This window comes from Cyprinodon variegatus, unplaced genomic scaffold, assembly GCF_000732505.1.
Source record: "Cyprinodon variegatus isolate N-32 unplaced genomic scaffold, C_variegatus-1.0 Scaffold6, whole genome shotgun sequence".
In the NCBI taxonomy this organism is placed as follows: Eukaryota; Metazoa; Chordata; class Actinopteri; order Cyprinodontiformes; family Cyprinodontidae; genus Cyprinodon; species Cyprinodon variegatus.
The window spans coordinates 2,258,962-2,285,380 of record NW_015150459.1 but is presented as its reverse complement, the minus strand read 5'-3'; the positions used below and the strand labels follow the sequence as shown (position 1 = coordinate 2,285,380).

The 26,419-nt window shown below is 37.0% G+C and overlaps 1 protein-coding gene across 3 annotated transcripts; it reads right to left on the bottom strand.

Moving 5' to 3' along the window:
• Positions 1-1,963: 1,963 nt before the first annotated feature.
• scmh1 (sex comb on midleg homolog 1 (Drosophila)) lies at positions 1,964-24,878 on the bottom strand. Of its 3 annotated transcripts, none has more exons than XM_015375023.1 (17): positions 24,736-24,878; positions 24,064-24,281; positions 22,956-23,024; positions 22,727-22,804; positions 22,518-22,591; positions 22,191-22,425; positions 21,642-21,730; positions 20,577-20,823; positions 10,309-10,553; positions 9,391-9,576; positions 9,092-9,218; positions 6,985-7,185; positions 6,576-6,746; positions 5,032-5,154; positions 3,929-4,048; positions 2,780-2,913; positions 1,964-2,666 (listed from the first exon to the last, which is right to left on the bottom strand). In XM_015375023.1, the coding sequence occupies exons 3-17, from the start codon at positions 22,978-22,980 to the stop codon at positions 2,547-2,549; spliced, it is 2,175 nt and encodes a 724-aa protein (XP_015230509.1). In that variant the 5' UTR covers positions 22,981-23,024; positions 24,064-24,281; positions 24,736-24,878; the 3' UTR covers positions 1,964-2,546. The 3 variants fall into 3 exon arrangements, with proteins under 3 accessions (XP_015230509.1, XP_015230518.1, XP_015230514.1); XM_015375032.1 differs by having other exon boundaries at positions 20,577-20,820; XM_015375028.1 differs by having other exon boundaries at positions 24,064-24,171.
• Between the last annotated feature and the right edge of the window lie 1,541 nt (positions 24,879-26,419).

The following is a 26,419-nucleotide window of genomic DNA, read 5'->3' as shown; positions in this document are numbered from 1 at the left end:
TAGAATGAACTGTAGATCAGGGTAATGGGAGCTGAATACAAACACACTAAATAAAATCTCAGAAGCAATCCTTTTGCAATTGTAACAGGAAATGTAATGTTTCAAGAGTTAGGAATACTTTTAAAAACAATGTACTATATGTTGCTACCAGTTTAAAGCAATTAAGTCTTATAGACCATTTAATCAGAGGATAATCAATAGAACTAAGCAGGGTTGTAAACACCCAAGTTTGCTAAGGGTATATAAAAGATAATTGGAAAACCCATCCAGAATCAGCGTAACAAGCAATTAAACAATTTAAATGAGTCGTGAATCTATCATGAATACCAATTAGGGAGCATGATTGCTTATGTCTGCCCTTTTCTTCTTTTTTAGAAGAAAGGCTTGATTGATCAAAAGGGGGAAAACAATCTAGTTGAGCTTAAATCTGATTTCCTTCATGGAGAGTGGCCTGAGAAGTTAGGTCTGCTGTAGGAGACATCCCAGAGCTACAAGACAGAGAAGCTCACAGGCCAGAATTGATTAGTTTAATTCAGAATGAACCGTCGCAGTGGAGTCCACCAACATACAGTTTAAGGCCATTAATGCTGCTATGCATAGAAATATGCTTAAAAACTGTTAGTTCAAGTCGATAGACCTACTATACAAACATAAAATGTTATATCTTTAAAATTGAGGAAATTAAAAGCACATCTTCCCGTTTTTATTTTCATCTTTTTAGCAAGAGTAGATGGGGTCTGTGTGGTCATAAACCCTTCAAACTTAAAATCTTCTGTTGAATTAAAGAAAACATTCACAGGGATGGGAGCCGGATTGTAAGATTAGTATGAAATAAGTGGATTTTTTAAAAGCAGTACCGTACCTTAGACTCAAATTATGTTCTCTATCTTGAAACAAGCCTAAGGGGGTGCTTTAAATAGCAAAGAATTAATGAAATAACATAGTTGCAATCTAAGGGAAGCACTGATAATGGAGAAAACTACATGAAGCAGTTGCATGGAAAAAATATCAGATCAAGCTGAGATTACCAGATGGAGAGATGGCCACCCAAGGTAGAACAAAACAGAGTAAAAAAGCATGACTTAGGATATAGGTAAATAGCTCTGTACCGCCCTCTGTTGGTAAGTCAGGTGGTTACAGTCATTTAAAATTCAACTGACTTGATAAAAACTACCTGACAATAAGAAATAATTATGAAACCAGCCATAGATGTTAACATATACTTTAATTTAAATAACTGAACATTTTATGACAATCTGTTAACACAAGTTTATAAACAATCAACTACATATTCTGTTGGAATTGCAACGCAAACGGAAAACAAAGCGGAATTATAAATTCATGAACATGCCGAGTATGACGAAGCTCTTCCCAAAGGGAGCACTGATGAAGTATAAAATGTAAAAAAGTACAAATAACACAGCATATGCAGCAAATATTTAGAAAAGAGATTAAAACTGCAAATCTGGAATAAAAGTTGATTGTTCTTTAATAAAATGAACCACCCCCCCAAAAGATTTATCTTATAAATGCAAAAGTTGTGCCTCAAACTGAGACTAGTAGAAAACTCCCAATTATTGGGATGCATTTAGTGTTTTCTATTCTACTTTTAGGGTTTCTTTTTATGATCTGACAATTAATATTGAAAAATACAATATAGAAGTAGAAAATATGAAAATGTACAGATTTAATTGTAACGTCTTGAAAACGGGCTAAAAGGCCCTTCAGCATTTAAAACGTAGCCGTGTGAGATTTCAAGTCAAACTGAAATGATTAAAAATTGAGAGGAAATTAATCTGTCTTCTTGACTGTCAATACAGAAACGGGAAAAAAAAAAGGTAGACCCTTCCAGATTCCATAACTTTCAGAGAGAACAGTAATCCAATGCACTTTATTATCTACATCAGCTATGACTTCAGAGGAGCTTCTTTAGCCGCTCATCAGTCCAATAGTTATATTTTTGTTTCCAAACAATTTAAAGCTCAGTCTTTTACAGTTAATGACAAAAACACCAACGGTATATGGCTTATCTGGAAGGGTTCCCAGAAGAAAGCTTCTGCTTTCTAAAAAAAAAACAAAAAAACAAAACACTGCAGCACATCTGGAACAAAACAACTTTGGACAGATGTGGCTAAAGTGTATTTATTTGAGGTATTTGGCCATCATGCATGGTGCCATGTATGGTAAAAAACGACAAATAGCATACAAGCAAAACCACATCATACCAACTGTGGTTCTACAGGCTCCCAAATGAAAGGTTGGACTTAAATCTCATCGCCTATGTTCACAGAAATGGATTTTCAGCCAACAGCTGTATGTATCCTGTGCTGCCTGTAAGCTAGATTGCGCTACACAAAATACACATTCCTCATTAGATGAGGGAAAAAAAGGAGAACATGGGACCATATATATGATGGTCAGAAGTAAATTGCTACATGTAAACGGTCAGTATATGTCCTTTCTGATGTGCATGGTATACTGACACTGGAAAAGGGAGATGGGGTAATAGGGGAGCCTTTTTAAAGGCTGCAGCTGATACGGCCTCTTTAAGCTCGTTTAAGCTTGTCGATGTGGAAGGTGAGTTTGAGCGCGGGCCCAAGCTTCAGACCCATGTATTTCATCATAACATCACTGCGCAGTAACAGAAGGGCTTTACCATCAATCTCCTGTAATGCAGAAAGAAAACCATTCATTAGTACCACAGAGATGCTTTTTATTTCTACTAGAAGAAAAATGGGAGCGCAGATCTTCTGTATTAAGGAGTATAAGAGATACCTACATGTTTTCTGAAAAGGTCAGCATGTGGAGCCAGAACTGGGTCACTATCTCGGATATACTGCATGACTTCCTCAACAGTCCAAAGGTTTGGATCCTGACCGCTGGGTCTGGGACTCTCCCGGAAACTGCCTGAACCTAAGAAAGAAAGAAAAAGGCGTAGATTAAGAAAACAAAACAAAGTTGATCAGCTTTCGTGTCAAATGTCAAATTTGAACAATAATCATGAAATTCTTGGGTAAAGTATCCCTCTTGAAATAAACCAGCTATATGTTATACTAGAAGAAGAAAGGAGGGATGAAGACAGACAGATAAACCCCAAATCAACGTCTTTTACCTTGATACATGTTCATTTCTGTACATTTCAGTATCCAGGAAATACATTGATTTTATTCATTTGATTTTAATAGGTAAAACTCATCCTATACGGATTAACTATGTGTAAAGAGATATACAACTAAATTTATTATACATAAAAAAGGGAACTGATCAGCCTCATTAGTCAAAAGTACCTTTAAATTAAAAGAAAATGTATTAAACATGCTTTTCCTTAAGCCCACAGTTCTGTATCCATCCTTTTATGTTAAACTTAAATGTTATTAAAATAAGAAAAAAGGGAGATTCTAATAAATGAAAGAAAAACAAGGTTTGGAAACACCAGTCGATTGTTTTACTGAATGAATCAAGTTATTGAACTACATGAATTTTAAATGTTTTTATTTATTAAAACTGTATCCATGTATGTTTATTTCTTTTAAATCTGGTGATAACAGCTAAAACTAAATCATTTTACAGATCACTGAATGCTGAATAAGAAAAAAAAGTACAGTGAACCTTTGCTAGAAAGCGGTTCAACTTTCACGACCTCAATGTTTCATGGATTCGCATCGTGTGTTGTGTTCTGCATTCTGATTGGCTAAACAGTCTCCACGCTTCTTCTCCAACTGTGTGTCAATAATGTTACGGTTTAATATTTTATTATACATGTACGTAAAACAGATTGCCAAATTTAAGTTTGCAAATTTTCTCCAAAACCCATAATGTCAACAAATTATTATAATTGATTTATGATCAATATTATATGAGGAAATGCACAAGATAATGAATTTCACAATGTTAAACAGGCTGAATGTTGTTTGCTTGTTTTTTTCACCTGCAGAGCTGTTATGATGAAGCAGTTTGGAGGGAGATCTAAGGCCAGGCGTCAGTCCTGGACAGTTTGGAGAAAGTGGGATTTTCTTTAAGTGCTCCGATCCTGAAACGCTATTCTCACCTGAGGAGGGAAAAAAAAAAAGAATTTAAAAATAAGAAAAAGGCCTGAAAGCTGTAGAGTCAATAAGACTACAGAGAGTTTTTCACAGTGATATTGGTCCAACATTCAGGGGTTTAAGTGTGTGCTATAGCCTTAAGTAAAAGAGCAGGACCTTTTAAGGAGTTATTACCCTTATAGAGAAAACTCTTCAAATATTCCATTAGCTTAATTAAAGTCTAAGGAAATTGAAAGATGATTAAATGATTAACCTCCTGCTCTAAAATGTAATACCACTCTTTCCCAAGCTATGAGCTACAGTTTAACTACCTCCTTTTTATATATGATCATTTCAAGTTTTACTAGACCAGCCAAAGCAGTCATTTTTTAATTAAAATCTTTACATAAATGCAGAGCACTGAGAATTCTGTGCCATTTAATATGTACAAAACCTACTTATCTGAGACGTTCCATCCATTGAGAATATAAAAAATCTCAAGTACAAAGGCAGGAAACCACTCTAGAATGATTGGAAAGAAATAGGTATACCACTGAGCCATATTAAATGCTAAACGGACTGAACTGATATTGCTTTTTTCTTCTACTTGCAATAATTTTGTATAAAGGAAACATGAGGTTTTCAATCTGTATTTAGAAATACAAAACAAAATCAATGACCAAGTCAATTTAACCTACATGTAAAAGATTGAATGAAAGCATCTACTTCCTATAGAGAGAGAGGTTCAATATAAATACTACATATCTGAAAAAAAGCCAACAGAACAGAAAGAACCAAACTTTGTCCTTATTTTAAAAGCATTAACAGCAGCTTCAAATCACAGTCTAGAAGTGCAAAATTATAGTATATAACATATAATTACATCCATAAGAAAACTATCAATTTTATCAATATAAGTAATAACAGTGCATTAGATGGGCTGGCACATGAAACATACAAAGAAAGTCCCTTGCTTGACTAAATAACCATAATAATAGGTAGTGCATACCATCAGCAGATAGCCTTGGGAGCTTAGCTAGTTTCTGAGACAGAGGACCGTTGACGTCCTGATGGAAGCGCTTTGTGCCTTTGCCTGGGCCAGCGGTCAGGGAGTCACCGAAACCTCTCCTCTCTGAAATCAGCACATATGGAGGAGCAAAGATCAACAGCTAAGGCAGAGGCTATCATTGCACAATAGAAGCCCTGATAAAGACACAATTAAGCTGACCAGATGTTATTTTTTGCCGGTGAAGTGTAAAAACATTGGCCGAATGGGTCAGCGTCTCCCCAATTAGTGAACAATGCTGGTAGAGCAATGTCAATAATAAGTGGGGAAGGCCAGAGAGAAAAAGCTTTAAGAAAGTCTGTGATCTAATAAGGTAGAATTCCTTTGCTATACTTGTTTCACTGATAAATGCTCTAAGAGTCAAAGCACAGATACATAACATGGGGCAGATGTTTGTACAGTTGTGAGGCTTTAAATAAGTAATATTTGTGTCCTGTAATATTGTGTCGTGCATGTGTGGATGGCATCTGGATATCATGTTTTATTATAATTCATCATATTATAATTCATCTGTCTGTGTGTTCCACAAAGCAAAGCAGGAAAAACAAGTGGAACCAGTTTAACTGCTTTAATTTACTAATATTTTCATTACAATCAGTAAAATACAAGCTTTCAAACAAAAGCAAATCTACAATGCTGTGAAATACAAACTGGGGAAAAAAGCTGATGATGAGAAGCAAACGAACCCTAATCGGTGTTGCTGCCAAATGATTTTATACCTATGAAGCTAAATTATTTTTGGTCAAAGGAGCATGACTGATTTTCAGAACCAAGGATCTGCAAAGTAAAGCTAAACAGATGTTTTACTAATTTCTGTCAAGCAGATCGCAAGCAGATCTTGTTCACTTTTTACTTTCTGCCTACAACTGTCAGCAGTTCTGAAATGTTCAAATTAGAGATGCACCGATCCAGCTTTTTTCATCCGATACCTCAGCTTAGCGCATCGGCCGATACCGCCCCGGTTCCACTGTTGAAAACATTAGCCATATATCTAAGCATATGATTGAAGGCTTTCGCCTTTACATAAACATTGTTACACAATCTATATATTTCTGTCACCATAGAGTTGCTGGTCAGTGTTTTCTGTCCCAGTAAGTTGTGTTACACAAAGCTGTTATAATGCTATTACATTTATTTCTAACAAAACAGTTTTTTATTGTACGAATGGCTACAAAAAGTCTGAAACCAGAAGGACACCCGACTCTTCTGAGGATCTTTGCACAAAAAGGAAATTGCAGAAACGGAAGGTTAATGGTTGCTCACTCTTCCGCTTTTTGATAGGGGCTGATAAACATGTTCTGTATGTGGTTTCAATTAGTGGTGTTGAAAATTAGAAGAAGAGTTGTACTCCTAACCTGTTTTCTTATCTTTCCAATTTTACCATTTTAAAATTCACTCTCTGGTTGAAGGTTTAATATATTTTTATAAAGTCTAGATGTCAAAACCCCAAAAAAGAGAGCCAATACCGAGAGAAAAGCAGATCTGACCTGCAGAGTATGACTGACTGTCATAGTGAACGCCTCCTCGTGCCACAGGCTGGCTGCCGAACAAAGCGTCGCAGTGAAGGTTGTGACAGAGTTTTTCCAAGAAACGGAGGACGTATGTGACGCTACTGACAGTGGGGAGGGTCAGAGTGTGCTGCTGCTGGTCAAAGAATGCTGGAAAATACAACCAGGTGGATAAAACAATGTAGTTAACAACCCATTCTCTTTACACTTTATTAACATTAAATTAACTTTTATACTCCAAACATGATCCCATTAAGCCTTAAGTTAAATGTTTCAATATGCTTGGGAATGGAACACTGAATTAAAAAAACAAACAAAAAAACAATGAAGCTCCAAAACAAAAACTGAAAAGAGTGAAAATATTTCCCTTTCCTGGTCCAGCTCTCACCTGAAATGACCTCTCCTCCCTGTCCCGACTTGAGGCAGGAGAAAACTGTGGCCTGGTTGTGAGCGGAGTCCACACAAGCCTGAACACACTGCTGCAGCACCGAGGAGGCCCGACCCGGACCGAAGTGGTCTGGGAGCTGCTGGACGCGCCGCAGATCTAGATGGGGTCCCACCTTACCGTACTTATTGAGATACACACAAACTTTAAGAGAGAGAAAAATCAAAACAAAGATATTGATGATTATTAAATCATAAAAAAAAATAAAAATAATAATTTTCCTGTTGAGATGGATGAATTATAGAACATTTACACCACCTGGGAGTTGTTGGCTGTAAAATATTTGTTTAAATAACACTTGTTAGGCTACATTCACACTGAAGGCCTTAATGCTCTATTCTGATTTTTTTTGTGAAATCCGACATTTTCAAATATATGCGACTTGTATGTGATCTCCAGTGTGAACTGCATTCATACAACGTAAGCGTCCTGCATGCGCAGTAGAGGACGCAATGGCGTCACAAGCAAGTGTGCTCTGTGTTTACGAAAGTAAACATGGATGGCAGTGCTGGAGCTCGTCTAGCGATCTTTCCCAACCTTAAAAACTCAATCTTTTCAAGATGGTTTGACATAAATACTACTCTCCGCATTATCGTCCACCATGGTTGTTATTTTCTTAGCACTTCTGCATAGCAAGATGCAGAATAGAATCTCTTTGTCAGGTATTAATGGCGTACAGGTAGGATAAATGCGACCTGGCCGTTTTGAAATGATCAGATTCGTATCGGATTCAGGACCACTTAGCCAAGTGGTCTGATTGGAAAACATCTGATCTGTGTTGTTCAGACTGCCATGAAAAGATCAGATCCAGGTCGCATCAGGGTAAAAAAAAAAAAAAAAAAAAAAAAAAAAAAATCAGAATGGGGTCACTTCAGGCTGCTGTGTGAGCATAGCTTTAGAGCAGGGTACTTTATTACTTTTGAAGGCTGAGCATGCTGCTATTAAGCCACTTATCTCCCCTGTAGTTTCTAGAGAAACCCCAATGTTTCCAAATAAAGTTTGGTGGGAGCTGGCAGTAGCGCTACAAAATGCTGCGGTGAACATTTCATTTGGCACATAAAAATTCTGCATGTTCAGGTATAAAAAAACAATTTGGTATTTTTTTGTTACATCTGTAAACCAAAGCTCAAGGCTGTACCGGATATTTTCACTTGATCAACAGCACAATACCACCTAGTAATACACAACCGAAATCAGGGCTGAAGGATTTTGCCAAAAATATCAAAATTGTTATTATTTTCAACCAAAATTGAAATTTTACTTCCAATTTCCTTTGCACTAACCACAAGCATGTAGATGTGTCACTCTAGGGTTTTAGTTTTTTATTACCTTGAATGTTTGCTTGTCCAGAGTCCAGTTTTACAGGACTTTACTGTAACCTTTGTTTGGAAAGTGCTTACTTCTACTTGCATGCATAGATCTGCCACTAGCTTCGAGTTCCTTTTTTTCTTTTTTGTTATAAGCAGGGCAACAACTTAACTTACTCCCGTCCCTCAATGAAAACAAAAAGCCCCAAAACTTCAGAGTTGTTTCCCAAAGGCAACAGAGGCAATGCCTTGGTTTGCTACTAAGGTAACAGGTTAACCAGCTGCATCTGCTTCCAGTGTTAGACTCTTAAATTTAAAGGCCGGCCCTCCGAAGTGAAGGCTTCTAGATGGCTTAAAAGATGCAGTATATTTATTGAGATAATCTGAGCATGTCCATCAATTCTTGTCTATTTAACATCCTAGATTTCACATAATAGAATACCAAGAAAAATTTCCCCTCTGAATGTAAGAGGGGTTAAAAACAGGTTATGGATGCAGCTAAAACGACAGCTAGGAAGACAACAGATGCAAAGTGAAAGAAATATATTCATTTGGGGTATGATTAGCACAACATAAGATCTGTAGTTATGAACTAATAATCCCCCCCAAAAATGTATAAACCCGCCCCACTACTATCAAGTTAATATCAGGAACTGAAGCGTATCTGAAATATACAATATTAATAAACAAAAAATAAATGACAATTATTAGCCTTATATTTTGAGTCATTACCACTGTTTTACCTGTAGGAGCTTGCAGTGCAGAGTTGGGGATGGTGGCATTATCTTGGGGTACAGTACTGGTGTCAGGCTCTGGAGTGCTGCTGGTGGGAGACGTTGGGACAGGATTGGGTAGCACACGAGGTTTTCTCTGTTTAAGATGACAAATATTACAACATTTGAGTCACCTATTAGAACTTTTATTTGCAAAATGTTTTCTATCACAAGTGACTGCCTCATGATCTCACTTTTAAATAGCTATAAAACAACCATCTATAATATTGGATCTTTGTGATCTAATGATCTAATTTAAAAATGAACACCTTGCTGCCGGGCTTGGGCCCTCTTTTCTTTGGGATCTTGATTGATTCAGCCTGGGCCTCCTGCAGAGCAATCCTCTGTGCCCAACTGGCAAGAAATCTTCCTCTGGTTCTCCCTGGTCCTGTCACTGGCCGTCCAGGTCCGGTCAGGGCCTCCCCAAACCAGCCATCTCTCTTTCCCCATCCCAGCTGCAAATACAGAACAAAGGTCAGGGCCACAACTTAACTACTCCCGTCCCTTAATGAAAGAAAAGCCCCAAAACTTCAGAGTTGCATAACAAAGGCAACCGAAGCAATACCTGGTGTTGCTACTAAGACAAAACAGGTTAAGCAGCTGCATCCAGAAGATGTTTTTACTGTCTTACATTGAGGGGGCTGAGATTCTTTGATATTCTTTGGTATAAATCTAGGACATTAAATAGACGAGACTTAATGGACATGCTCAGCTTATCTCAATAAAACTGTTGCTGCTTAAAAGCCGTCCAAAAGCCTTTACTTCAGAGGGTCGGCTGACAAATTAAGAGTCTAAAACAGGAAGCAGATCTTTACATTTTAAAGCTGCCAGTCAGGAAGAGAAATCCCCAAACTTTACCAGATATTTAAAATGAATAATGCAATATAGCAACAAGTAAAACCTTTAAAAAAAGTTTTTTTTTTTTATAAAGTCCCAGAAAATAAACCACAAATGTATTGAAATCACCTTTATGTCTTTTGTTTTTAAAAAAAATAAAAGTTCCACAAATAACAGGCCATTATTTCATTGTATGATCTACATCCAATCAACAGCAAGGTCTTAATATTGAACAATAATGTTTAATAATGTTTAATGGACCCTGAGAGTGATGTGAGTGGCAGAAACATGTCACAATATCTTCATGCATTAATAGATCACTACTACTGTACTGCCCACCTCCTGCCTACCTTACTGCCCGGCTTAGGTCCTCGTTTCTTGGGGATTTTGATGGGCTCCAAATCCTTCCCTGGCTGGATGCTTTGTGATACCAAAGCAGAAGCTTTCTGACTCCAGGAGCCGGTGATTTTTGTTTTCCTGCGCCCAGGCTTACGGCCTCTCTGACCAGGAGGCCTCCCCACCGTCGGGGTGGGATTCATCGCTGGGTTTTCTACACTACCCTCTGTCAGAGGACCAAGGCTCTTTGGCAGCACAGCTGAAAAGACAGAGATTGATAAACAACGTATGGTTAATATAAAAATCATTGCAATATAATAAATCCCATCAAAAGGAGTTTAAAAACCATCTTTAGCTGAATATATTAAGAGATCCATGACTCAAAGATTTATAAACCCCCCAAACTCTTCAGTTTAATCGCAGCAATTAACCCTGAACATAAAGCCCGCCACACATAAAACCAGATGCAACTGACATCTCACACACAGATGGTCTTTGTGTTTTTCTGAATTAAGGAGCAGCCAAGGAGCCATTTGAGACACAGCAGTCACATATTCATTTGAAAAACTTACAAACATGTGCTTTGTTACTAAAACATTCAGAGATGATCCAAGAAGCCAGCTTATAGGTCGTCAATAGAGGCTTTGAAGCCAATCCCCTGGGAATTTCTGCAGGACATTAGTGGATGTAAGACAAAGGCAGCTAAAGTCCCATATAACTGTATGTAGAGTAGAGCCCGACAGAATAAAACTTCAGCCGGGCACTGATTCTGTTCCCCTGCCCTCCGTTCCTGAGGGCTGTGCTGCTCTGCGCTGCCCCTACCCTCAGTGAGCTCTCTTTCCACTGCCCCTCCCTGCAAAATCTCTTTGTGAAATAAAAATAATTTTAAAAGAAAACTAAGATTATCACATTGTGTCCCATAACAATTCATGCAGGTTGGACTGGGGCTCATAAAATCAGAAGTTAATGTTTTCATTACATCAATTTTTAAAAGGATCAAACTTATGTATTTAGTTTTAATCCTGTCCGTATGTTTTAAAAGCTGCAGCATTGCCACATTAACCTAGTTTAGCCTCTTGTGTTCAGCAGAGGAGGGAACTTTTCAGCTGCATGTAAATATGACAAATTTATATTTCTAAGGTGTTCTGGTGAATAAGTCTTAAAGATGAATCAGATAAAAAAAACAACAAAAAAAAACACCTCCCATTAGCTTATATGTTATCTCTTTAAGCTTTATGCAGCCACTTGCTTTCATTTTTAAATGCTCAACCGTAAAGTGAAATCTAATTAGCAAAATACAATGCAAAATAATGTATATATATTAATTTCACAGGCAGAGGGGAATATTTAGGTGTGGAGCCACTTCACGAGGGATGTAACAGCTGCTGGATGCAGCATCTGCAGTGTTAAAGTTATTAATGGCTCCAGCATCAGTTAGTAAAAAAAAAAAAAAAAAAACACAAAAAAATCTGAGGCAATACCTAAATCAGCACCACAAAAATATATTGTATTTATAGTCTTATGTGACACTGCTCAAATTAAACTTGCTTATATTAATTCCATAGTTCTATTTTCCTTTTATTTGTCTTGAATTACATTTTATGTTATGAGAAGTTGAGTTGGACTAAAGTTGAACAGCGCATATCCCATGTATGTCCATGTGTTTTTTTAACATTCTGGCTGATATGTGTCTGATATCAGTCAGTATATCAGATATCAGTTTTTAAAGCCTCCAATATCGATATTGGCCTTCAAAATTCCACATCAGTTGGGCTCTTGTTTTTAGTTCTTCTTTCTTCTCTGTAATATCGGTTTCTTGGGACTGTGAAGAACTCATAAAAATAGACAATATGATTAATCTGACATAAAAAAAGTTGTGCATCTCCAATCTAAAAGAAAATAAAAAATAGAGCTGTCTGCCTTCCTTCTAGATCATTTCCCATGTACGTAATGCATCACTACTCTAGGTGGTGTTGTCATTTTCAAAGCACCTGATCCTGTTCAGCAGTGCAGCACAAAAGGTCAAGTAAAAGTAAACTCAGTCAGACTTCCTCTCCTGAGGCCGTCTCAGAAATGACCTTGCACAAAGTCCACTTGAAACTGGACGCTTCTTGTCATGGAGAGTCAAAAGGTAAAGCACGTAGAAAAGAGCAACACGTTACATCAGGACGCTCTGGTGATCTTTGAAGCTCCACTTTTTTCATGAAGAGTCACAGCAAATGAACAAATCAGTGCGTGGCTGTTTAATAGGTCTGGAAAGTGAAAAAAAAAAAAGTAGGACCGACATAAGTTAAAAAAATAAAATACCAAAAAGTTTTAAATTTCAACTCAATCAATCACCTGCCTCTAGCAGAGAATAATTAAAGAGGAAAAGGTTTCCCATTTTGACCAGAAGTCAGAGAGTTGGGAGCATTTGGGCCTCATTTATCAAAACCTCGGAAAGATTCAAGAGCGAAAAATTTCACTTGTGATTTATGACATGTTGCATGTGGCGGCTGTTTCTAATACAAATTAAGATCCTGCAAATATTGTACATGTGATTTTAATGTCATACATGACAAAAAGACACATTTTAACAGGTATAACTGACAAGTTCTGATGGAGGTTCTGTCTGTTGACAGCTTTGAAACTCCACTACACTACAGAGCATCATATCGAGCATCACTGTTAGGTGCTATACTTTATACCCTTAGAGGTCTGGCTTCACAGTGACCCTAAACTGTGTGGCCTCCTGCCTGCAGAGGACCAAGACTTGCAGGTTGTCATTCTGGAATGCTCTTCTAGATTTTTCTATAACACTATAATCAAATTTTTTGCAAAAAAAAAAAATCACCTCCAAATGGGCATTTTTTTTTTCCATTTGCTGTTATTTGTTTTAAATCACAAAAAGGTTTTTAAGTCATCATTGCGATGATCAGTTGTGCATAATGTCATTTAAAAAAATAAACAGTTTAGTGATAAAACTACATTTAATGTCATTGGTGTCCTGAAATAGTACGAGTCATGATCCAGAAGATCCAGAGGAATCCCATCCCAATCAGTCTCTATTGTAAAAAAATATTTCCTGTTTTAGGAGCCTAAAGGCTTCTTTTTACTATCCTCCATCTTATTGGCAGTCTACTATATAATTGAGGCTACTGTAATGAGACATCTTTGTTTAGTGCGAAGGAACTTTTTAATAAAATGGCTTCTGGGGCTTTACGACATCAGTACAATAAAATTGCAATATGGGTAATAATTGCAATAACTTTTTTTCCCCCATTTGTCTGAGCTTTAGCTCTCAGCTAGTAAGATACATTTTAAATGTAGGTGTAAGAAACAGTAAATCCAGATACATAATTGGCTTGCAGAGTTCATGGCATATAGAATATTATAGCCTATTAAATATTGCATCTAAGCAGATCTTTAAGATTGCGATAATGCGCATAATGAAATTAAAATAGCGACTGTAAATCATATTACCGTGCATTGCAGTTCTATGAGCAACATATCATCTGAAATCAGGAACTGCTGAACACCATTTTGCCCTAGTATGAACTCAAACTGCAGACATGATTTCACTGCTGTTAATGCAAACCTGTGTACACAATATGATAGTTACCATGGGATAAAAATAGATTTATCTGGAAAGGAGAATGAAAATGACCTTACATTAAAATGTCCCCTTTATCCAGTTAATAAATGCAGACAAGGAAACATAAAGAAGAGTTCTACATTAGAAAAACACCCTCCATCCAGTATTTCTGAAAAATAAAAAAATCTGTACAAAAAAGCTGTTTTTCAAATATAGCCCCCATATGGTGGTTAGTCTGCCAAGCTGTTTTTATTTAGATCTCAGCAACGTGTTTTAATAGAAAATGCTGCATCTGGTTTCATCCAGCGGGACAACTTTGTTGTAATTTCATAATAAGTGTGTGAACCATCTTAATGCCTCTCAAAGATTCTTTTTCCCTGTGTTACCAGCAGGATTTGTATTTGCTTATATATTAGATATTGGAATAAGAATTTTTTACTTTGATGGTTCTATCTGCTGCTTACAGGCAGTCATATTAAAAAAAAAATAGGTTTTTGTCACCAGATAAGCATTTAACACAGGGCTCAGTAAAACCAATTTTGTGAAATTAAAATGATATCAATTTGTTGGGATGAAGGAAAATCTAAAATTAAAATAAGAATTGGATACATATATACACCTTTATATTTTCTGCAAAAATCTTCATTGACTCTGCTGGTTGCTCTGTAAAACCTCGAACTCAATGCTATTCCTGACATTTTGAATTGAAAAAGCTTCCTGGATGGGAAGCAAAACGTCTTCAAACTTGGAAACAAAAAATCCAGTGGATTGTTGTTTTAACTTTTTTTGGAATGACTATGACCTGGAAGACTGAGAATCCTACCTAGCTGCTAACTAAGGAATCGATTTTCTGTATAAAAAGTAGGCTCTATTGAGGAAATCCTTATATGGGTTAGCACTTGGCTAACATAGTGCACAGCACTGTAGCTAAGCTACTTTAGCTAACACAGAAGCAGAACATTAATTGCAAATTGTGACTACAAGCTAAAGCATTTGAAAGAAAAATCACAGTTAACTTTTAGGCGAGCAGTAGCTGATGTATTGCTAAAAAAAAGAATGTTCCGCCTTTGCAGTCTTTTTATTAAACAACAAATACAAATGAAACGTCATGTGAAAACGTTTGTGGGATAACTCTGGATGATATATCCATTTTTCAGCCACGGCTCTATTGGGTGCCAACTACTCTTGTTACTCTAACTCCCTCTTGCTTCTTCTTCTTTTTACTAAGCTGTAAGGTCCAGTTACAGATCATGTGACTCTTTTGATGTGAAAAAAAATAATTTCCATTGCAGTTTTGCAAAGCATAAGAATTTCGCTACAACCTAAAAACCACCCAGTCGAAGCGTAAAACTTTTTATCCAAAATTGGGAGTTTTTACAAAATTGCAATGCTTTCATTTAGCAAATGTATTTTCATAAATACAATTCGCACAGTTTGACGGCTAAAAAAAACACACCTAGTGCACCTGTGGCAATAATCTTTTAATAACATGTCAGCTTGCAACATGTCATTTATGCACAGCTGCTATAATGACTTGCAGAAGCTCTGCCTTAAACATTAGACACAAAAAGAACAGACACAACAAAAAAAAAAACTTCCCATTGATGAGCATTAGATAACTACAGTCAATTTGCGTATTAGCTGTTAGTATGAGATATTTCCTGTTAGCTCGCTCTTCCTACGGATAATTTCCTCATCTTTCATGTCGAAATTTTAAAACAGCCTCTTGAAAATAAAAGCAATTGCATAATAATGTTAATAACCTTAAAGGACAAAGAGCTTTGGTATCAAACAGTATTAGTAAAAGTAGATATTCTGATTCAGGTATTGAGTTAGGAAGTAAAAATGTGATAGATGCATTCCGAGTAACAGATGGATACAAAAGAAAATTCCTAACTTACGATCGCCTTGAATTTCTAGGACTTTAATTACCAGCAAAAACAAAAGCTTCAGTCAACTGTGACAATGGATTGAAAATAATCTCCAACTTCTCTCCATGAACTCACTCTTCCTTTGATGATGGCAGAATTTAAATCAGAGCCTTGACACATAAAAGAGTCCACATTTAACGCTTAAGACAAGCTAAACAAATTGTGCACTTTACCATCAGACTTGGCAAAACTTCAGGAATGTGTGCTGTGCATACAGAAACAACCAAAGAGAGACAAAAACGAAGGAAACGAGGAATAGTAAAGATTTCTGCCAAAGAATGAACCTATGGGCCTAAATACATGCAATTAAACACACTACACAAACAAAAATGCACCGACATTCAGCCTGGATCGACCACAGGCAGATTCAGGAGGGATATAGCTACATTCATTAGCACAAGTCTTGGCCTGTGGGTCTGTATTTAATAAACGCTTTTACACAGCAGCACCAATCAATGCAAAGGCCGTCTGCAGGCTGCTGCTTTTCAGGAGGGACCAGCAGCAAGAGAGGAAGAAAATCACCTGATTGATCCCTGACTGATCAAATTCCTGGTAACATGTTTAAAGGTGTAAAGAGCTTGAGGTTACAATGAATTGTACGTTTTAAATACAGCCGAATGAATGCATAACAAGAAACCTCTTGTCTAGCTCCTCCTTCAAGTTCTTTGAGTTCATCGAGTTCACAGTGACTCCACTGCCAGCATCAGATTACAGGAACATCACTTCTATAAAATAAGAGTTGTATTTTTCACCATTACTTCAGTTGTAGTCTCATTAAATTAACTCACCGCGCTGCTCAAACCAAACCTGAAAAAGATGTGTCTGTCTGCTCTGATGTCCTCAGATTCACCCTCTCCGGATGCCCGATCCTCTTTTCCCTCTCCTCCTCATTGCTCCTCCTTCCTCTGCTTCGTTTTCTCTCCTCCCACCATCTACTAACAATGTAAACAATCCATATTTCAAGGATTTCGCATGTCTTTTCTCTTTGCCTCCAACTCCTCTTGTGGGGGAAACTCTTTCCTAGGTGTTTAATCAGACTGCGGTTGCCAGAATGCTAGAGAGGCCTGTGGAGGGGCTTGTTTCAAACCACGTCAGCTGGGTGGCTGCCAGACCTTCATAAAACAGAGGAGGGCTGCCTTCAGATTTCACTCCTTCACATGCGGCAGCCTCTACAGGTGAGAAAGGCTCACCCCGTTACAGACAAATCTGGTGTCCCTCCTTCCTTTTGAAGTTTCCCACACGATAAACCGCTTTATGATTGTTTCAAGTCTATGCTGAATATCATGCCTTGAGCTATAAAAAGCCAACATGGCTGCCACTTCTAAAATATTACTGCTTTGAAAAGCCAGGGAATTACCTCATTATACAAGTAATTTATCATGAAGTCCAATGTCATAGGTGCTGCACCGCTTTTCTTCTTTCAGGTGAAAAAAAGAGCCAAAGCCAGGCTTCACAATATAGCAAGGCCATGTGATGAGAAAAATGGAAAGGTAGAATTTCAGTTCAAGGTACTCCTGGTTTTAAGTTTGGATCAGTGAGGCAAAGGATTTCAGAAAGCTGTCTATGAACAAGTTAAAGAGAAGTCAGGATATCTGTGCCTCTTCCCAGGAGTGTTAGCATGCTTTCTGTTAACAATTACAGACATTGTTAGATCAGAGAACTTTACGGAAGAACAAAGATACTGTATAAGGACATGTAAGGGGATGCACATGCCTCACATGGGCTTACTAAAGGGAATATTTTTCCAGCCAAAGCTTACAGAATTCTATTGACTGTTTTTTTGGGGGGTTCAACAACAACACAAAAGGCAAAAGCATATCTCTGAGGAGCTTTTCTACTTTAAAAAGCTCATTAAAAAAACTAGATTTTCAGTGAAGTGACATTAAACCTTTTAGACAACTTGAGCTAATGCCAGTTGCTATGATAGTTGCTAATGCAAACAGTGCTCTGTTCTGCCCCAGCATATGAATCAAGACAGCAACATATCAATCACAGTGGGACATTAAACATGAGCAAATATAATACAGTACGAGAACTGTAAGACTGAATCAAAGGTGCATATTTCCCTACTATATTAACAACTATGCTGTTAGTTTATCTGGTCTTACGTGACTTATTTATGTCCCTGTAAAATAATATGGAGGGCCGACACTGATACATAAATTTCCCAATATATAAACTGTAAGTATATTTGCCTATAGTGAAACAAGGAATGAGCATAAACATTTTAAAATACCTAAAAGACATAGATTTGCTCAAGAAATAACCGTGCCCTTAATAAAAAGAAAGAAATAAGTGAAAAAAAATGTTGCAGCAGTATGAAGGTACTGGATTGCTCCCAAGCCAGATGTTGGCTAACGGTTTTAGCACCACAGCAGGGAATTGCATTCTATCTAGTATGAAGAACACCCTATTTGAAAAATGACAATATCAGCTTGCAAACCTTTGTTGCCTGTTTTGGTGAAAACCACCTACTTTCCCTGCTAGGCTGGGTTCTTTGACATATCACTGTTGCCACACCATGTGTCATTTTTGGAAAGTGTCCCTTAGGCCTTTTAGTCCCCTGTCCTGTCTGGAGGGTGTGTCAGGAGATGCTGAGCGAAAGCTAAGCAGCTAGTCCAACGAGCGATATGCATCAGCTTTTCTATCGCCTAATGTCCAGTCCTGAGCATGAGTGTGTGTAATTGTTAGGGGTGGGGGCTCTTAACTGATGTGGTGGGTACCATGCACTGCAAACATTAAAAAGTTACCCTTTAGTCACAACCAAAAATGACTGCAGGGCCATATTGCTGTAACTTGGCTACATCTCCTCGCCTATACAGGTGATTGGCTCAGCTTTTACAATCAGTGGGTAAAATTACAGATTTATTAAAGGCAATCATACGACACAGTACATTTCAACTAATGCAAAACAACAACTAAGCACAGCTTAGTACAGTGAAGATCACAATCTTCGACCTTTCTAATGCATTTAATGAAAATCCGCCTGACTTATTTTGTCAGAATCTCCAGAAAATGGAGGTGTAGCCCTTTACATTTATATAGAAGAGAGTTGGCCTAGTGGTTAGAGAATTGCGCTTGTGCTCTGAGAAGGTTGCAAGTACCTGATCCCCACAGCCTCCACTCAGGGTTCCTGAATAAAACCCTTAACCCCACACTGCTCCCCGGGCGCCACACAACTGCAGCTTACTGCTCCCCAAGGGGATGGGTCAAATGCAGAGAGTTCATTTCAATGCTCTGTACTTATGACAGTGTAATGACAATAAAAACTGGGGAAAAAACCCAATCATCTGGATCAAAGAACACCTGAAAAACAAATAGTTTGTAATCTGTCTAACCAGGTAAACATCAACACAGGGAACAGGACTCTCCTCTAGGGCTGCAACTAACAATTATACTTATTGATTAATCTAAAAATCTTTATCTGTAGATAATTTTTCCGATTAATTGATTAATAATCGGATAAAGATTTAAACCAGATGAAAGCAAAACTTTCCCAGTTGAGTTCTGGATAGAGCATACTGATAGAATAAAGTTTTTTTTTTTATTTTAAATGTGAAATATTTATATATTACTGCTGCTCTAAATAGGTTGCTCTATCAGCTAAGGCATGTTTTAGAGTCTCCATTATCATCCATTCAATGATTAATCAATTACTAAAATAGTTGAGGATTATTTAAATAATCTATTAATCACGATTATTCTGATTAACTGTTTCAGCCCTACTCTCATCATTAACACACTGGGTCCTTTTCTCATTTTATACCAATGACCTTCCACAAATGTATTTCAGTCATTCAAATACCTCGATGCATGCTGATTATATTATTTTTTGTCTGTTCAGAGTCAAAACATGTAAATCTTTAAGCAAATAATTTGTTGCAACAAAATCCTTTAGCAGTTGTAAAAAAAATGTTTTTCAGCCTACTCAGCTAGAAGAGATTTAGTTCCATCAAAAACAAACTTTTCTGTATTTTCAATGTATAAATATTGTGTCATTGTCACTTGACCTACAGTGACTAATTAGGAGACCCTGACTTGAAATGGGCCTATAGAAATACTTCACATTTACCAGGGGTGTAAATAATAATCGTTTTGTATCGATGTATCAAATCCAACAGCCGATGATCCGATGCATCAACATGTCCGCAACAGTATCGATTCATTTTTTAAATTTTTTTCTCCAGTCCACCGTGCTGTGGTGGCGCTAAACCTATTTTTTCCTCCTACCTTGCTTTCTTTAGCCACAACCCTCTTTCCACACACACACTTGTGTAAACACAGAGGCATTATTATTCCTCAGTGAATGAGGTTTTCATAGGTAGAGTACAACTTTGCTACTTCTGTTATATGCAGATGTTTCTCAAATAAAATGCATAACGATATTACAGCTTTCATTGATTTATTTCAAATTTTAAACATTGTCTAGCCTGTAAGGTAAAAAAAAAGACCAATTAATCGAATTGAATCGTATCGTGGTGTTTTCTTGAGTATCGAGAATAATCGAATCATTGGGTAAGGAAATTGATACTGGATCAAATCGCCCATGATGGGTGTGATTTACACCCCTACCTTTTACTAAATAACCCCCCCCCCCCAAGTTTATCAAATAATAATAATAAAAAATTCAACCTTACTCTTTTATTTTTGCTAGTCTGATTATTTATGGAGGACCACGGTTCCAAGATGAAAGTCTTCCATATAAATATCTTATTATTTATCTCCTTAACTCTGAAAACAAAGAAAAGAAAAGCTCCTTAATAGTTGAGGTCCAAACCTTTTGTGCCAGGTGGCTGAAGGTTGTCTCCAGTCAGGGCGCACCAGCCAACAGGAAATATGTCCCGCGAATCGTAGCGACAGTAGTAATCAAAGGCCCCGCGCCATCCGTCGAAGGTGACCAGCACCTCGACGCCGCGCAGCGCACCGACTGTAGCCGGACAGATGAAGTGTGGATTTTTCCGATCCACCGCCTCCAGCTTCATTCCCACCTGGAAGGAGTTCTGCTCTGGGGAGGGAGGCTCCTGCTAGGAAGGAGAGAAACACAGACAGGGTCAGATAGAGGATATAAAGTCCAGACCATAATGTATCCACTGATCTGAGATCTCAGCTCTTAGTGAGAAATTTTGACCTTTCTATGGACATTTGTTTTATTTTATTTTATTTTTTTTAACTTATGTAGGAAGATAAAAAAATTGCAAATTATTTTCTTACTTTCCTGCTGAGTATTTAGTAATTCTACATTGGAGGCAGAAGGAAAGCAATGATGAAAGAGAAATGATAGAAAACAGGATTTTACTGATATCAGAAATAGAAAAAAAAGTACAGAATTTATCTTTTTATTCTGCTAAACATCTTATATTAATAATCAGTAGCAGCATTGGTGCTAGGGTTATTAAACTTGATGTCACCATGTACATTTTATGGACAAAGATCTCAGTTTTGACTCCAACATTTCCAAATAGCTGTCAATATTTCCAAATCAAATAGATTCCATAACAGAGATAATAAAATTTGCCCTCTCTGGCTTTCCTGCAGCCTCAATAAACCATAGATGTTTTTTAACACGCCGCAGCAAATGCAGGTGCTTCTGAAACCCAAAACGTTTCTCTCCATTAATCTTAAATATGTTTGTTATGTTTGTAGCATTCAGTGATTTGAAACATAGTTTTCTAGATCTTCTGACTACCAGTTAGAACTTATCCACATTAAAATGGTCTAATTCCAGTTAACAGCATCTCCTCTACTTTTAAAACAAGAGATCCTGATGAATAAGAAATAACTTTAGCTTGTGCTTCACAATGTTTTTCCTGACTATTAAGATTTTTGAGCTTTGTACAGATACCTTGTGGAAAATGCGAGAGGGAGCCATTTCAGCACCATTTAGCGTTTTCAGCAGAAACATGGGCCAGGAAGACGCATTTAGACGGAAACCTGAAAGAGAAAATGGTTTTAAAGATTGAACGACATCTGCACTGCCTCATTCGATCAATGAATGGCAAACTACAAGGTCGATAAGAGCCCGAATTAAATTAATAATCAGAAAACCGGGTGAGTTTTAACAAAAGATTGCTTTCTTTTGTACTTTATTCAGCCTGTAAAGAGACAAATATTTGACCTGCTTCAGTTGGTTTCAAGACACTGGTCACAGATTTTAATTTTTTATTTTAAAACCTGAAGGTTTAGTTAATAGGAAGAAGAACAGGAACTACTAATTAAAAGTATCACTGCACAGCAGAAACAAATAGACTAAAGAAGGTTGTGTTTTTTTTTCTAAGTCTATACAGAAAGGATAGTGCAGGCTTGTTCATAAACAGAACCATAATGCAGTTACTGACATCTAGAGGACAAACCATAAAAGCCCTGCAAATTGGAAAGGACTTTGTACTTTTACCTAAGGGTGGCTGTAACATCCCTCCGCTCTTTTCACAGCTGCCAATTGGCTGGATCTCAGAGGAATCAACCAGGCGCCAAAAGTCGTTCTTATTGTCCGACCCGTCCAAGCGTAGCCGCAGCCTTGATCCTGTTAGGCCGACGACAGTTGCGATGCAAGTGGACGTGGTGTTCCTCGGATCCTGGGCCTCCAGCTTCATCCCCACTTTAAACTCATTAACTGGAGGTGTTAGACTCTGCATGGTGGTAACGGACAAGTAAGTTCAGAAGCATCGAAACTTTTCAGAAAAAGTACAAATATTACTATAAAGTTGCTAAATTAGGTCACCTGTTTGAAACATGAAGATGGAGCAGCGGTAGCACCTGTTTCTTTCAAGTATTTCTCCCAGCTGAAGTGCCCTGCTGCAGAACAAAATGCAAATATAAGAGTAAATCTACTGTGCATCAAACAAAAATAAACACAATATAAAAACACTAAAGCTTCTAGTTAAAATAACATTCATTTGTATAAATATTTATAGAACAGGTTATTAGTACCTTGGTACTGTGAAGGCACCCGAGAGGGCCGTCCACTCCGAGCATGCTTGATGATTCGGGCATCTTTCCATTCTATCGCTGCAAAGCAATGATTGCAAAACAAGCTATTTACTTACTGAAGGATTACTTTTAACATTCTGTTTCTTTATCTAAAATATATAACAAAATTCTACTGAAAATGCATCAGCATGAAAGAAGAAATGCTGCAGCTTAGTTATCAGACTCCTACCTTTTTGTGGCACAGGTTTCCTCATGCTCCAACAATTCAGACCAGCTAACAACACAGCAGTGCTCTCCTCTGTACAGACAAAACAATAAAGCACAACCCAAATCATCTAAAGTGGTACTTTAAATAAAAAATAAATAAACTAAATTAAAGTTATGAAACAAAAAAAAAGCAAATAGAAGTTGTTTCTGTTTCAGGCATCACTGTAACAAAAACAACACTCAGCTGCTTTAACCCAGAAACCAACTAAAAGCAAAGAAACATTATAAGAATGACAACTATATCATCATTTAAACATTTCCATTTATAGAAATTAGTATAAGATCACTTTTAGTGGCAAATAACCTGATAAAATGACCAATAATTATTAATTAAACACTTTTTAAATGTAACGGCAACTTTAAATAATATCATTACTGCATCTGTAAATGAAGCATCAGTTCTTTTCATTTCTGGAAGCCAGGGCATCTGGTTTTGAATCCAGCAAACCTTCACCTTAGAGACAGGTCAAGAGGTTTATAAGAAATCTTGAAGCCTTCTGTAACCTCAGTAATGCATTAAACATCCAATGTGCCAATGTATCAGAAATAAAATAGAATAGAATTCAACTTTATTATCATTACACTGTCACAAGTACAAAGCAAGGAAATGGAGTTTGCATCTATCCAGAAGTTCTATACAGGGTATAAATATTTATTTACATGTGTACAGAGACCATGTATGTATTGACTATTAATGGTATATGTAAAAAGAGTAATTGTAAGAGGCTATAAGACAAATAAATATGAAAAATACATACAAATTATACAGGAAAGTTAGGAGATATATATATACATAATGGCAGATTATATACAGCTATAGTCGAGAAGTGCGTGTAAGTGGTGTTGTATCTATTATATATATAAAAGGTAAAAGTACATATAATAGAGTCGTCGGCTGCTAAAGTTAATACGTGGGTATAAAAATATTAAAATGCAATAAAATAATCAAAGTAATACCAGCTTTTTATCTCCTAAATCTATCAATTAGCTTGTAGAAAATGTAATCTCTGAGATTTTCTGACAAAGGAACCGATGTGGTGTCTTGAATCAGATCATATAAACAGTCTTACCTTAAAACTTCATAACCGTTGGTCTGCGCTTCGCTTCCCGTTTCAATAGAAGTGCGCCTTTTTTCCACCTCGAAGGGGGATGGCGTCCGACTTAAAGCGACCCGCTCCCTGGAAGCGACAGGAAGATCAGAATCGGTCCTCCGCAGCAGACTCTCACTCCTCTACCTTCAGTCTAACCCTGAGCTTCTTTCTACTGCGTTTCTCCGTCCGCTCCGCTTCTTTATGGCAGATATAACGCTGCTGTCACAGCTTTCATTCCCACACATGTATCCAGATATGCTCAGAACACAAAGCCAAACACATGGAAACCTCCCCCTTCGTTTTATGAGCTAATTTTAAATCTTATTTTTTTATTTAGCGGCAAAAATATATGCTGAGAGCTCGTTCTTACAATTACGGTACTGTTCTTATTAAAAAAAACAACAGCGAATGAAAAACATGCATGCAGTTGGTGGACGCGCATCCTACAGGATACGCTAAGCACATGCACACAGACATGCCCACTGCCAGGAAAAACAGTCCTAGCATGCTAGCTCTCTGGCCCTATTGCAAATATTAGCATTAGCTAAATAGGAGCCCAGCGGGACCGCCGACTTCATCCAACGGTAATCGGGACCAGAGCTAAGCGGAACCTGAAGCGGGACGCACATCAATTACTCTGAGGAAGTTTACCTTGCTTTGAAACGTGAGAATGGTTTTCAAACGTAGATTTTTAGCGCTTGTCCGCCATTTTTTTTCAACTAGATGAGGAGGGGGTATTTTGCCAGCATTTCTACTTGGACAGGCAGACAAACAAGCGGACGGAGACATGTACATGAAGTGCAAAACAGCGCCCTCTGGCGGCCTCTGGTTGTTATTACAACCTTAAGGACTTGAATAACAATGTAATTCCATAGTTTTCAATTAACTAATGTTGATGTGACATTATACGGATTCATATAACATTTATGGTGTAAAAAGTAATGTTTTTTTAGTTGTGTTTTGTGTAAAAGATATAGTGCCTTGTAAAATAACTCTTGAACTTTACTGTTTTTGCATCATTGCAAGCTCATATCCATGCATTCCCTTAGCAAAAAGTAGTATACTTGAAGTAAATTCTATTAAGAATACTTAAGTATAAGTTTAGAAAGTATACCGAACACTGTACTTTTAGTGTACTTGAAGTATTACTAAAGTAATACTTCTTCGAACTAAATTGGGACATTTTTAAGTTTAGTAAAGTATACTTAAAGTATACTTTAGTAAACAATAAAGCAAACAATACTGTTAAGTATATGAAATATAGTTTAGAATAAGTAAACTCTAAGTGCACTGCCTTATTTTAAGTATGAAATGAGTGCACTTTTAGTATAAATAATAAACTACTTTTGCTAAGGGTTTACAAGGTGTTTTAAATGATGCATAGCACTTTACTCATAGTTAGCACCATAAGTTTCACCTCTTATTCTAAAATGCCTAATTAAAATCTGGGGTAACCTACCGCCTTCAAAGGGACCTACTAAATAGAACCCACCTGTGTGCAACTTAATCTCAGGAGAAATAGAGATGTTTAGTGGGGCATCAGAGGTTTGTAAGTGGACACTAGTAAATAAACATCATCATAAAGACTAGGGGTAAAAAACTGGCCAGTAATAAAGTTGTCCCAAAATGACAGTTCTGGAAAAAAAAAAATGTTAAGGCTGCAAATGACTCCAAACAGGGAATGGGGTTAAAAACAGCCACAGCTAAAATGGATTAGTCAAGATAAAAGGTTAAAGTTTAGACCTAAACCTACCGATAGCCTGTATCAAGATTTTAGAACTGTTTTATTACAAAAAATGTCCAATTAATCTGAGTTAAATGTCTCCAAAGGGCACAAAACTAAATGCTATTTTTTTATTTATTTATTTATTTATTTTTTTTATAAAAACATATTGAAGCATTTTGTCATTTTCCTTCCACTTTACAATATAGCACATTTTGACCTGTGGTATGTAAGCACACGGCTCCAATTACTTTTTAATAATAATGATTGTATCTCTTAATGTTCCTTTCAGGTGCTGATATTTTAGAACTTATTTATTTCCTTGTGTACTTGTATATTACTCGTAGCCTTAATCCTTTGATTTCACGAGTTTGAATCATTGATGGTTAATATGACACAGCAACGTTATTCATGCTTTCTTCTGTGAAAACTCCAACTCCTAAAAATAAAACATTTATTCTAAATACTTAATAATCAATCTTCATAATAGTTCAAATGTTACGGTTTGGCAAAGCAAGCAATGCAATTTCCTATTATGACAAACAGTGTGTTATTTATGATACATGAAACACTGCCTCTCCTCATACATTTCTTTCTGTTGTTTCCATCCAG